The following is a 12,169-nucleotide window of genomic DNA, read 5'->3' as shown; positions in this document are numbered from 1 at the left end:
CCATTCTCTCTCACTCAAGAAAAGTGCCGATAATTCTCCATGAAACAACCTCTAGGGACTCCCCAATCTGTCTCCAGACAGCCTGTAGGGACTCCTCGATGTGTCCCCAACTGAGTAGCAGGGACAGCAGGACGACAACAAAAACAACCATCACCCTTCTCTGGCCCATTCCAGAACCTTCATTAGCAGAGCTGCCATTCCAGAACTCCCACACTCACCACCGCCCCCCCCCCCGGTTTGCTTGCTGGTCTTTTGGCCTGACCACCGAAAGAGGGCCTCCATTTTCTATTTCGGGAGTTTGTGTGTCTGTTGTAGTGTAGCTGTTCATAAAGAACGTGCATGGCTGTGGAATGGAGCAGCGACTCAGAGGAGATGCCTCGTTTCAGTACATTATATAACTGGCAATTATGGGATGGCAGAAGGCCAGACACTGGTCACCCTACTTCACACACCCTGGTGCAGATTTTAAAGAGAAGCACAATAGAAACCCAAGCTTAAACCTCACCCAGAGATCAAAACTGTGTCCTATCCACACTGAATTGAAGAGAAGTGGGTTAAGCATTTTGTTATCCTGGGATGTTTCATATTTTCTCTTTGCAATTTAAACCTGACAGGGGGTCATTTTACTGTATTTCCGACATGGCCCCAGACAGCAGAGTCTGCTCCAGTCTCACCGGGCCAAGGCACATGTTGTCAATTTGTCTCTGTGGCTTGGGACCGGGAGAAGCCTCAGGGCAGATGCTACGTCAATGGTCTCGCTGGCTACACTCTGACTGGTTAGAAAGCAGGAGAAACATGCCGATTCTGCCTTTTTCCCCCCCCTCCCCCCTGGCTGGCCTGAGTGGACTGGATTGAAACCAGTTGAGGGTTGAGGCAGCAGTGGAGACTTGGGAACACAGCCTGAAACCACGGCATCTCGCTGGATTATCTGTCCACCAGGAGCACGTCTCGCTTGTGAGAGCAGCCTAGTAAATCACTGAGGTCATTTTCACCCACCGAAAAAAAGGGAGAGAAAAAAAGATATAAAAAAGCCCCTATTGGCTCAACTTACTGAAGTTGAAACTTCCACCGACACCCAACACTGCGTCCAAATCACAAATCTCTTTTAAAACGTGACAGAACCAGGAGAGCAATTACAGTATGGGTCTCTCACTGTCCTGTGGTTTTAGCAAAGATTTGGAAACCTTTTAAAATCGCTTACAGTTTGTTATTTCTCCAAGGGTGCGATCAGGAGATCATTTTTCAGTACATAGAAAGCACTAGAAAAGAGAGAGGAAAGAGAGAGGGGGGGGAGAAAGAGAGAAAGAGGGATACGATTAGAGAAATTGGTGGAGTGAGAGGGAGAGGTATCACAGGGAGAGAGTAAGAAAGAATGAGAGAGAGAGAGAGACAAAGAAAGAAAGAAAGAAAGAAAGAAAGAAAGAGAGAAGGGTGAAGAAACTCAAAACATCTCTCCTCATCAGACACCAGAGTCCTGTTGGCTTTTTATAGAGACAGGAAGTGCAGGACAAAGCTGTAAAGCCAGAAACAGTCTAGAGGAAGATCAGTGGGCTTGACCGCAACAAAGGCCCTTTTCACTGCACCATCCAAACATGGTTGACTATGAAAACACAACGGTGCCAGGGTCCACACAAATATGTGACTGCACAGGTTCTGCCCTGCGAGAGTGGCGGCACACAGTATAAACACACACACACACACACACACGCGCGCGCACACACACACACACACACACACACACACACACACACAACGCAATGACCTCTGGAGTGTGTTTGTTTCCCATAGAGAACTTCTGTACATGTTTACATAACATACTGATATTAGCCTCCATAACAGGATATTATCTAAATAGTTGGCCCATTAATCCTACAGGCATCCTCCCTTCTGAGGTAAACAGACAGATACACTTCCTCTGAACTATGACCAAATCCCCTCGGGCAACCACAAGACTAGCCAAATAACTCACATCAACTCTTTCATATGCTGGGGAGTAATCTGAAAGGAATGCTTTAGGGGAGGTAGGGGGGGGGGGGGGGGGGACACGGGGGGCACCAATGCCTTTGTGGAATTCATAATCCATAACTCTATCTGTCATCTACCCAGCTCCGGCCCTGCTCTCTCCCTCCCATTGTCCCCCGCCACGGGCAGGGCAGTTTCAACCACAGTGTTTATGGAGAACGTTATCAAGGAGCTGGTTTGACACACCTGCATTCCTCACACACCTGCTAGTGTACAGTACTGACAGGAGCCTGGACAAGACTGGACCATTCGGTTGTCACTAAACACCTGACACTGACAGGATACTCTTAGTCTATAGTCTATTTTTAGGCTTTATTGGTTTCCACTACAAGTGGCACAGCAGGAGCAGAATGGAAGCTCTTCAGTCTATTCACTGTGGTGGTGGTCCTCTTACATACTTGAAATAGATGATTTCACTGACCTGTCAATCAACGATGATGACTGAATGCAAGGAAGCTGATTATTAAGCTGATCTTAATTATACACTTAAATGGTTAAAACTATGTTTTAGGGGTTGTCTCTAGGTGTTAACTGTGATCATCACAAACAAATAATAATCACAAAAGTAAAATAAAAATATAAATAAAATAATAAATAAGTTCGTGATCACAGACTTGAGGAAACAATAAATAAATACATATGACAGATATAGTCTGCTAAATACATATTTACAAAGGCAATACACCTCCACACGACAGCGATGAAAAGACGTGATCAGTCCATCATGATCAACAGCTGATGATTTTATTCATAAAACCTTGATCACTCACCTTCTTGAAATAGCCATTCTCACTAACTCGGTCCTTGATTCGGTTTTGTAAAATAGTGTCCGTCATTCTGAAGTTTCAAGCGCAGCCAAAAAGCTTTGAAGAAATTCAGATTGAGGAATCTTGCGAAACTCCTGCCGTTCAACAGGTGCGCTTTTCCCCAGCAGGCTCAGTCAGTCGGTATCTGTCGGTCTCTCTATTCGTTCTGCGGTGCGTTTACACTGAATTATAGCCTTTTCCACGGAGCAAGGAGTAACTCCTCCCAGAGAACATGACGGTTTCGGTGCAGTGTGTTGCTGGTGGAGGTGGGTGGGGCTCGAACTGGTTCTTGCTTCACCTCAGCATCTCAAAGAGGGTTCAGTGAAAAGATAAGCAAGAGCGATCTCTATGGTGAAATATGGAAAGATCAAGGATGATTTCCTTGATTAAAAAAACAACAACTATCTTCAGTTATCTTAAATTATTAATTTTAGAAATGTACAGAAATGAATAAAGCTTCAGTTTTGACTTGTTGGCTGTTCCTGCACACCGTGACTTTGTTAGGTTATGTGGGACAGTTAATAAGTCACCACAATTAAGTAACTTATTTTTCAAAGTGGATGAGGTCAAAGTCCTACATGTAAATAGCCTATTTGAAGACCATTCTTTCAGGGTTTGTTAAGAGATGTGTGGGCTGTACTTGGGCAGGGTGTGATGAAATCAGAGGTAATACTGACTCAATCAATACAGATCACCCAATTGATGAATTAAATACGGATTAAAATACGGATCAACCAATTATTTAAAAATACAGGTAGAACTAGGCTGTTGTTCAGCAGTAAGCATATGCCTTTAAAAAGAGAGAATTTGACTGGACACATCTGCATACCATAAAAAGAGGAATTTATAGAGATTTGTTATGGTGCTAGTGTTAGGTTTTGTACAATTGATCCTGCATTCAATAAAATCATGTAATATTCAGTGCCTTCGGAAAGTATTCAGACCCCTTGCATAGGAATAAATTACACAGTGTGTGGAACAAGTTGTCATTACAAACTGACATGGAGAGGAACAAAACTGCTCAGGAATACGACCTTGAGGCCTGGGGAGAATTGTGGTAGCTGCATCAAGTTATGGGTATGTTTGTCACTGCAGGCCTCAGGATCAAGAGAACATTATGAAATGTGCTGAGTTAGTAGTAACATCCTAATCTACACAGAGTGGAATTGATTCCTCTGCACATCAGAGGCCCTATAAAAACAAAGATTTAATTCCAAAATTAAATAATCCTTGCATTTGTTGATGACATTATGGTATTTTAGCTAATTTTAAGAGTGTCATAGCAAAGGGTCTGAATACTTATGTACATTACATATTTCTGTATTTCAATTTTAATACATTTTCAGAAATTTCGAAAAACGTGTTTTCACTTTGTCATTCTGGGGTATTGCAGTGTGGATTGATGGCAAATTATTTTAATTTAATCAATTTTAAATTGAGTCTATAACACAACACAATGTGGGAAAAGTGAAGGGGTCTGAATACTTTCCGAAGCCACTGTATCTATTAATAGCACCTGCCTAACTTTATGTGATCCAGAGACACACCCACAGGTGCAAACAGACGCACACACAGGTGTGTGCTCTCGCATCCTCATCTCGTTTGTCTGAAGTGTTGACAAAAGCAGCCTGATTCTGTCTGGCATGTCTGATAACACACAGTGCACTGCTGGCCCTTCAGCATGGCCTTGTTCTCACAGCCATTCACCCACAGGGAACACTACAACACTACCCACTTACACACTGTGACAGTCTGCCCCACAGCCCCATTACAGCCCAGTTATGTTAGCTCTCTATTGTTGAACAATGTCTCATTTCGAGACATACTCCTTCACTCATGGTCACAACAAGTGGCAGCAAATGAAAAGAAGCGAGACGATGGAGAATGAAGAAATTATTTGCAGTATTGTACCTAAATTGCAGGTTTGCTGGCTGGCAGGATAATGTGTTTCTCTTGTTGCCTGGAAACGGCAGGGGGGGTCAAACTTGAAAGGTCGAGATGGAGGAGGAAGGGAGAGACGAATCCTCAAGGTTGCTGTCGTGATTGTGATGATTGCCTTTGAGGGTTTCAGCTGGATGAGGTATTCATCATCCCTCAATAGGATGGAACTGTCTCCTTCTGTAGAGAACCTTGAAAAATGCTTCTTCTAGCATTATGACTGCCAATGGCCCCTGGTCCTAGCATAGATAACTTTTTCTTACGATGACTGATGGATAGATGATTCACTTACTTAGACAATGAATTTCTTGTAAGTCACTTTGGTCTGCTAAATGCCAAAAATATAAATGGAAATGAAAACATTATAGAAATGATGAAGGCAAATAATAGCCATGGTTTGAAAATGTAGACATTTATTTCCTGTAACGGCACCCAAGTGAACTTGAAACAAAAATGTAATAAACCAGTCTAAAATGGAATAACTCAAATAGCTTTTTTAGTTATAGTTGTACCACAGTGTATCGAATAGAGAACACGATATCTGGGATTTAACGTATTCACTTCTCAATATTGCTCAACAACCTCAGAAGTGGGCTAAATCGCCTCCTCCTAAACCAACCAAACACATGCTTTTTATAGCATTTCACAGCATTTATCATCTACTTTCGTCAGGGCCCTGCAGACAGCAGAGTGGGCCAACACACACACCTCCCAGTCCTGGTCCTGCACTGCTCTAATAATAGGACTGGAGCGGCTATTTCTGGCTTTGTTTGGCCACCTGAAACCATTATGATTCCCTATGGTTATTAATGTCACAAGGGGTTTATGGCTGTTTGGTGACCTCTGGGGCCTGGGTTAAGAATAGGGAACAACAGCATGTTAATACCTTGAGAAAACAGCATCCCCTCTGCCAGCTGGATTAGACGTGTACTGGAGTGTTCTGTCAGGGCTGTGGCTGTAACAGTCCTCTAAAACCAGGTCAAGACTCTCAGGATCTAGACTGGTCCACCAGCCGCCAGACGTACCTGACATGTGGGGGTGGGTTATGCGCCATAACTGCCCCAGTCAGTGGGTTATAACATCTACTTATAGGCTTAGTTGAACACATGTATGCAATATTATTTCCATCAAGACAAAAGCAGCAACAGTAACTACTGACATTATCGCCTACCTCTCTCTTCTGCTTGATTCTATACCAGCACAAACACAGTGAAATGGCAACAGGATTTACAGTGGTACACCTAATGTTATTATTGTTATTGTTATTGTTATTATTATTATTATTATTATTATTAACTTATTGTTTTAAAAGGAATTACGTGAAATGTGATAGGTGCGTGCTGACAGACACTTCACAATTATTTAATCACCCCTGTAAACAAAGCCTCAGAGGGAATCTAATGGTGGAGGAGTGTGTGTGTGTGTGTGTGTGTGTGTGTGTGTGTGTGTGTGTGTGTGTGTGTGTGTGTGTGTGTGTGTGTATGTAGACATCCTTTTCAGCCGGCATGAATCACGTTTCTTTGTTATGGTTGGCCCTGAGCTGACAGAGCCTTGAGCCCCATGGTAACCAAGAGAAACAACCTGTCATCCACCTCGCCTTTGTTTGCTGTGAATGGCGTCAGTCAGTCGAGGCCATTATTCCCTCCTTGACTTTCACTCACATCACTCCTCTTACTACTGAGGACAAGGAACACACAAGAGGCATGGCTTCACACTGCCATCAGCAGACATGGTTGGATGAACAGTGAACGTGAAGCAGTGAAGACTCTTCTAAACACTTGACTGGGGTCACACTTTATTCCCTTATAGATGATCTACAGCTGCTCAAACTATCAACTGTCTGCAACTCTGTTGATATGTAACTAGATTTACGGTTAAGGATAGGGTTAGATTTAAGGTTAGGGCAAGAGTTAGGATTAGTGGTTAGTTAGTTGAAATGTTGTTGACAGTTAGTTGAACATCTACTGAACTAACAACTATCTATTTGGGAATATGTAAATAAAATATTACCCTGATTGGAAAATGTTCTGTATGATGTTGTTATTGTTGTGGACATATTGCAATCAAGGATGAAATTATTCCCGTAAGTGGGAAAATGTTAGCATTAGGACATCATAACGGTTTTACTGATCCACTGAACTTTCGGAAATAGTGTTTAGGCCAGACAATTTCAAGCTGCAGGCTTACATTTTCAAGGATTTAGGTTCCCTCAGATCCTTGAGTGATGTTCATCTTCATTAAACATGGAGGTAAACCGGAAGGCATGTTATTTGTTAAATTGTGTATTTATGCTTGTAATGTAATGTCATTTCATTTTTAAAAATGCCGGTTGAGAGAGGACGCTGGTGTTGCTTGTTCGCCGCTTCTCCGCTTCTCCGCCTGAAATCTAGGTGTAGGCCTAATTGCAGTATACAGAGTAGATTGTAGATTTAGATTTAGTGGGCCTAATCTAAAAATTATAACCAAGGACCTTGATACAAATTTGAGCTTTTCAAAAAATGCCGGTTGAGAGAGGATGCTGGCGTTGCTTGTTCACTGCTTCTCCGCCCGAAATCTAGGTGTAGCCTAATTGCAGTAGCCTATACAGAGTAGATTGTCCTACAAAGACACTTAGATTTAGATTAGTAATCTAAAAATGTATTAGACCCTATAGGCCTACTTTCTTTTACATATATTTTCTTTCTTTCTATTATTAGCCTACTACTCAATCTTTTCAGTTTGTAAAGCGTCTTTGAGTGTCTAGAAAAGCTCTATATAAGTCCAATGTATTATTATTATTATTATTATTATTATTATTATAATGTCAGAAACTATTATGTTAATTAAGAGTGCCTTCATGCCTTTGCAGACAATGAGCAGTTTATGGTTAACGCCAACTGTCACATGGTTAACCTGCTCCAGTACATGAGATCTAAACTTGGCATTCCAGATAAAGGTGGGAGGCAATCTCAGATTGGGTCATTAGGGAGCATGGGCTAGACGGTCTCAATCAAAGTCAAAAGTCAAAAGTCAAAAGTCACTTTATTGTCCCATCACTGGGAAATTTGTATTGGGCTTACAGCAGCCAACAAAGAGCAATAGACAATACAGAATGATAGAAACACAAACAGAAGGCAGCCCTGATTAAGACAAGAGTGGAAATAAAACGATAAGCAAGATATGTTTACATTCATCTGGTGCAGTTTAAAAGTTTAACAGAAACGGGAATAAAATAATTTTAAAATCTATTATTATTGTTCTATGATGATGGTTACTTCCTGGTTTATATGATACGGTTAGATGGCAACACTTGTTAGAGCCAGACCCAAAGTAGTCTCTTGCACATATAAAGCTATCATTACCACTCTCATTACCACTGAGATTAATGGGGCTCACTGATGAATGGGTGTGACCGCAACAAGTGCTCCAGTAAATAAACCACTCTGTCCCTCCCCCTCATCAGCCATCTTCAGCTAAACTAGCACCGTAAGAATCCACCTGAAGCCTTTTGGCTTTCTAAAAGTAAAAGCTTAGCTAAAGCAGCACCTTATTGTGTTTGACTGTGTGTGTGTGTGTGTGTGTGTGTGTGTGTGTGTGTGTGTGTGTGTGTGTGTGTGTGTGTGTGTGTTTCAGAGCTGGTGGATCTTATTCCACCAATCTTTTCAAACCGGCATTTTTCCCAACCAAATGAAAATAGCAAAGGTCATTCCTATCTACAAAAATGGAAACAAGCACAGTTTTTCCAACTATAGACCAATTTCTCTCCTTCCTCAGTTTTCAAAAATATTAGAAAAACTTTTTGTAGTAAGACTGGACGATTTTATAGAATAACAAAACCTACTGAGTGACCATCAATTTGGATTTAGAGCAAATCGATCCACTACAATGGCAGTGATGGAATTGATTGAAAGAATATCCACAAAAATTGAAAGTAAAGATTATACTGTAGGGATATTCATAGATCTAAAGAAGGCATTTGATACTATTGATCATAGATTATTAATAAGAAAACTTGATAGATATGGAATTAGAGGGATAGCAAATTTATGGATTAGAAACTATCTTGATAATAGACACCAGTATGTACAAATAAACAATGATAAATCTGAACTGCTAAGGGTCACATGTGGGGTCCCACAAGGTTCAGTGCTGGGTCCAAAGCTGTTTATTTTATACATCAATGATATTTGCAATGTGTCCAAGTTGTTAAATTTTGTTTTATTTGCAGATGATACAAATGTATTTTGTTCTGGCAAAGATTTGGAGCAGCTTCTGGATACAGTGGAAACGGAACTAAAAACTATAAAACGATGGTTTGACACAAACAAGTTGTCATTGAACTTAGAAAAAACGAAACTTATGATATTTGGAAATCGAAAAATAAATAGTCAAGTACAAATCAAGATAGATAATGTTGAAATTGAAAGAGTTTATGAAAACTTTTTTGGGGAGTTGTTATAGACCACAAACTATGTTGGAAAACACACATAAACTACTTAAAGACTAAAATATCAAAGTCTATTGCAATACTGCATAAAACGAAAGACATACTTAATCCAAATTCATTACACATATTGTACCGTTCTCTAATAGTTCCATACATAACTTACTGTGTGGAAGTGTGGGGAAACACATACAAAACAATCACAAATCCAATGTATTTACTACAGAAAAGAGCTATACGAATTATAAACAGAGCTGCCTATCAAGAACCAACTAACAAATTATTCATAAACACCTATGATCTCAAATTTAAAGAATTGGTGGACTTCAAAATGGCACAAGTAATGTATAAAGTAAAAAACAAGATGCTTCCAGACTGTATCCAGAGACTATTTCAAGTTAGACAGAGTAATTATGAACTCAGAGGAATATGTATGTTTATGAAAACAAAGATTAGAACAAATGCAAAACAAAGATGTATAACAGTTAAAGGAGTTAATTTATGGAATACTTTTGAAAAGGAAATGAAAATGTGTAGTACACTAAAAGGATTTAAACAATTATTTAAAAATAAGATGATTAACAAGTATAAAACAGAGGTCTAAATATAGTTTTTGTTTGGTATTTTTTGAACTTTTTGTTGACATGCGTAAGTGAAATTTTGTTTATAAAAGTTTCAATGTTTTGATTATGCATTCATGGGGGGACATGCATACATGTAACAAGGGTAGGCGCAATAAGCCACGGCTTCAGCCTACACCTTTTTGGTCCTGGTGTTATAAATTGTGACTGTGTACATTTTCTTATATCTGTATTGTAAATTGTATAGGGGACCAAAATAAACATTCTCAATCAATCTGTGTGATGACCGTGGTGCTCTGAAGCTGCTCTTTCTGGAGCAGCCTCAGGAGTATGCCAGTCGAGTACTTCCTGCCAGAAGCTCCTTTACTGCCTGCGCTGTCAATCGTGAGCAATGCTATACTCTACTCTCTACACTATATCAAGCATAGAAGTCAAACTCAGAGTGGATATGAGGCACTCTCCTGTTTCTGAAAGAGGAATCTCTCTCTACATGGCTCTTGTTCTGAAGAATTCGTTTATCTTATCAGGAAATTCAAACGATGGTGCCTACGTGTCCATCACCCCCTTCGTGGCCAACCCAGACTGTTCTGAAGGCCCAGAGTAAGAATTAGAATTAGTTAAAATAGGAGTCAGTTATATTTTATTATTATTACTAGTCAATCAATATTATATGTATGTGTGTATGTTTATCTGTATGTATTAAATGTTATAATTGTTCCACATTTGATACCTGTCTCTCCCCCCCCCCCCCTCAGTTATTTCAGTATAATAATAACATAATAAAAACAATTAATTTAAAAATTGTAATTTTTATAATAATAATAAAAATAAATAGTCCACGGGTGTGTATCCCCCCGATACACAGACCCTGCACTTCTCGGTAACAACAACAAACTGCTTGTTTATGTGTGTGCATTTGCATAGGGGTGTGAATGTGTGTGTGTCTGCTGTGCTATACTATTATGTTGTATCGTCTGTGTTTTGCATATGCACTGTAGGCCTACAAAGGTTTTGTTTAAAATGACAAACAAATTGATATACCAAATCTTGCCACAAGGGAGAGATATGATGTAACAGGTGGAGTTAAATGCTGGCATGTTTTGTTTATTTCATTTTTATTTTGTCATCAAATGTATTAATGGATTCTTTCATGAAATGTCCATTGTTGCATGTTGTTATAGAATTGATTCAAGGTTTGGGCCAATGTATTTGGAGTCAATGTGGAGAGGAAATTAATTGTATTTCAACGGAACATTCAGAATTATTGAATGACATTGTTGATGAAAATGTAAAACCACGACTTGACCATCAAACACGCTAGTCAACCACAAGATGGCGCTAGAGGTTAGTGTTTCAGAGTTCTTGCTGCTTTCGTCAACTATTTCAGCAACAAAGTGCACACCATTCATTCAAAAATAACTCTTCAAAGTAACCGGTCATGCAGATCCAGTCCCATTGTCTTCCCTTAGGTTCACCACATCCCTAATTTTCACAATTTATGGGAATAACCTTTTCTCCATAATGAGATATTACACAAAAAATTGTAGCCTATCCATGCATTCTTCAACTGCAAAACATCACATCTGTGTGAAAATGCTTCAGTCAAATGTTGCAGTCTGAAGGTTTCTTGTCAGTTGCAATCATACAGTCATGAAAAAGGCAACAAAATGCTCCTAAAATTCTGCATATTTTATTATATTTACTGTATTTAATGATATTACTGTTGATGTTTATGTTCTATCTTTTATCCGTATTACATTCTGTTGATTGATATTGATGAGCTACTCTGCCTCAGGCCTTTCGTTGCATTTTATTCAATGTAAAGACAAATAAACTTGACTTGTCAAATCAACACATACTAGTGAACACCAGATAGCTTACATTCAATACAGTTAGAGTACTGAAAAAACTGAATGGACTCTGCATTCCTCTGACCCTATTCTTAAAATCTTTCAAAAACAGAAAGATTCTAGAGAAACTCTAACCGACTCTGCGCTGCTCTCTGTGACTGATGTTAGCAAAAAAGGAAAGCCCAAACTGTAGGTTTAAGAGAGCTGCTGTTCACAGGAACTCAACAACGTGCTGCTGTACAACGAGCTGTTTCCGTTCCATTTCTCTTTCTCTCGTGTTTTTTTTGTTGCTTTTTTTTTTAGAAGGAGGCACAAAGCTGATTGTAACAGTCTGTTTCCTCGTCTTTTCACAGAGCCGAGAGAGACTGGGTGAGAAATGGCCCTGATGGGCGACCCCAGCTCAAGAGGAAGCATATAAGCCTCATTGCCCCTCCACTGTTCAGTTGCTATGCAGCCATAGCCTTCACCCAAAGAACTTTAGCTTTTCTGTTAACAAATTATTTTTTGTGCAGGGGCATGGCAATCCATTACGGCAAGAGAAGGGGTCCA

The 12,169-nt window shown here is 39.9% G+C and overlaps 1 protein-coding gene across 2 annotated transcripts in view; it reads right to left on the bottom strand.

The window, feature by feature from the left end:
- Positions 1–2,980, bottom strand: part of rhpn2 (rhophilin, Rho GTPase binding protein 2) — a 33,090-nt gene extending 30,110 nt beyond the window's left edge. Inside the window, exon 1 of one of the 2 annotated variants that reach the window (XM_080538928.1) lies at positions 2,793–2,980. In XM_080538928.1, coding sequence (XP_080395054.1) covers positions 2,793–2,858 — 66 coding nt within the window. In that variant the 5' untranslated portion in view covers positions 2,859–2,980. The remainder of the gene's footprint in view (positions 1–2,792) is intronic. The other variant, XM_080538929.1, reaches the window with a different exon arrangement.
- Positions 2,981–12,169: the final 9,189 nt, after the last annotated feature.

This window comes from Nansenia antarctica (genome assembly GCF_963989245.1).
Source record: "Nansenia antarctica genome assembly, chromosome: 9".
NCBI classification, from domain to species: Eukaryota; Metazoa; Chordata; class Actinopteri; order Argentiniformes; family Microstomatidae; genus Nansenia; species Nansenia antarctica.
The sequence above is the reverse complement of the archived record's forward strand: the minus strand, read 5'-3'. Positions and strand labels throughout refer to the sequence as shown.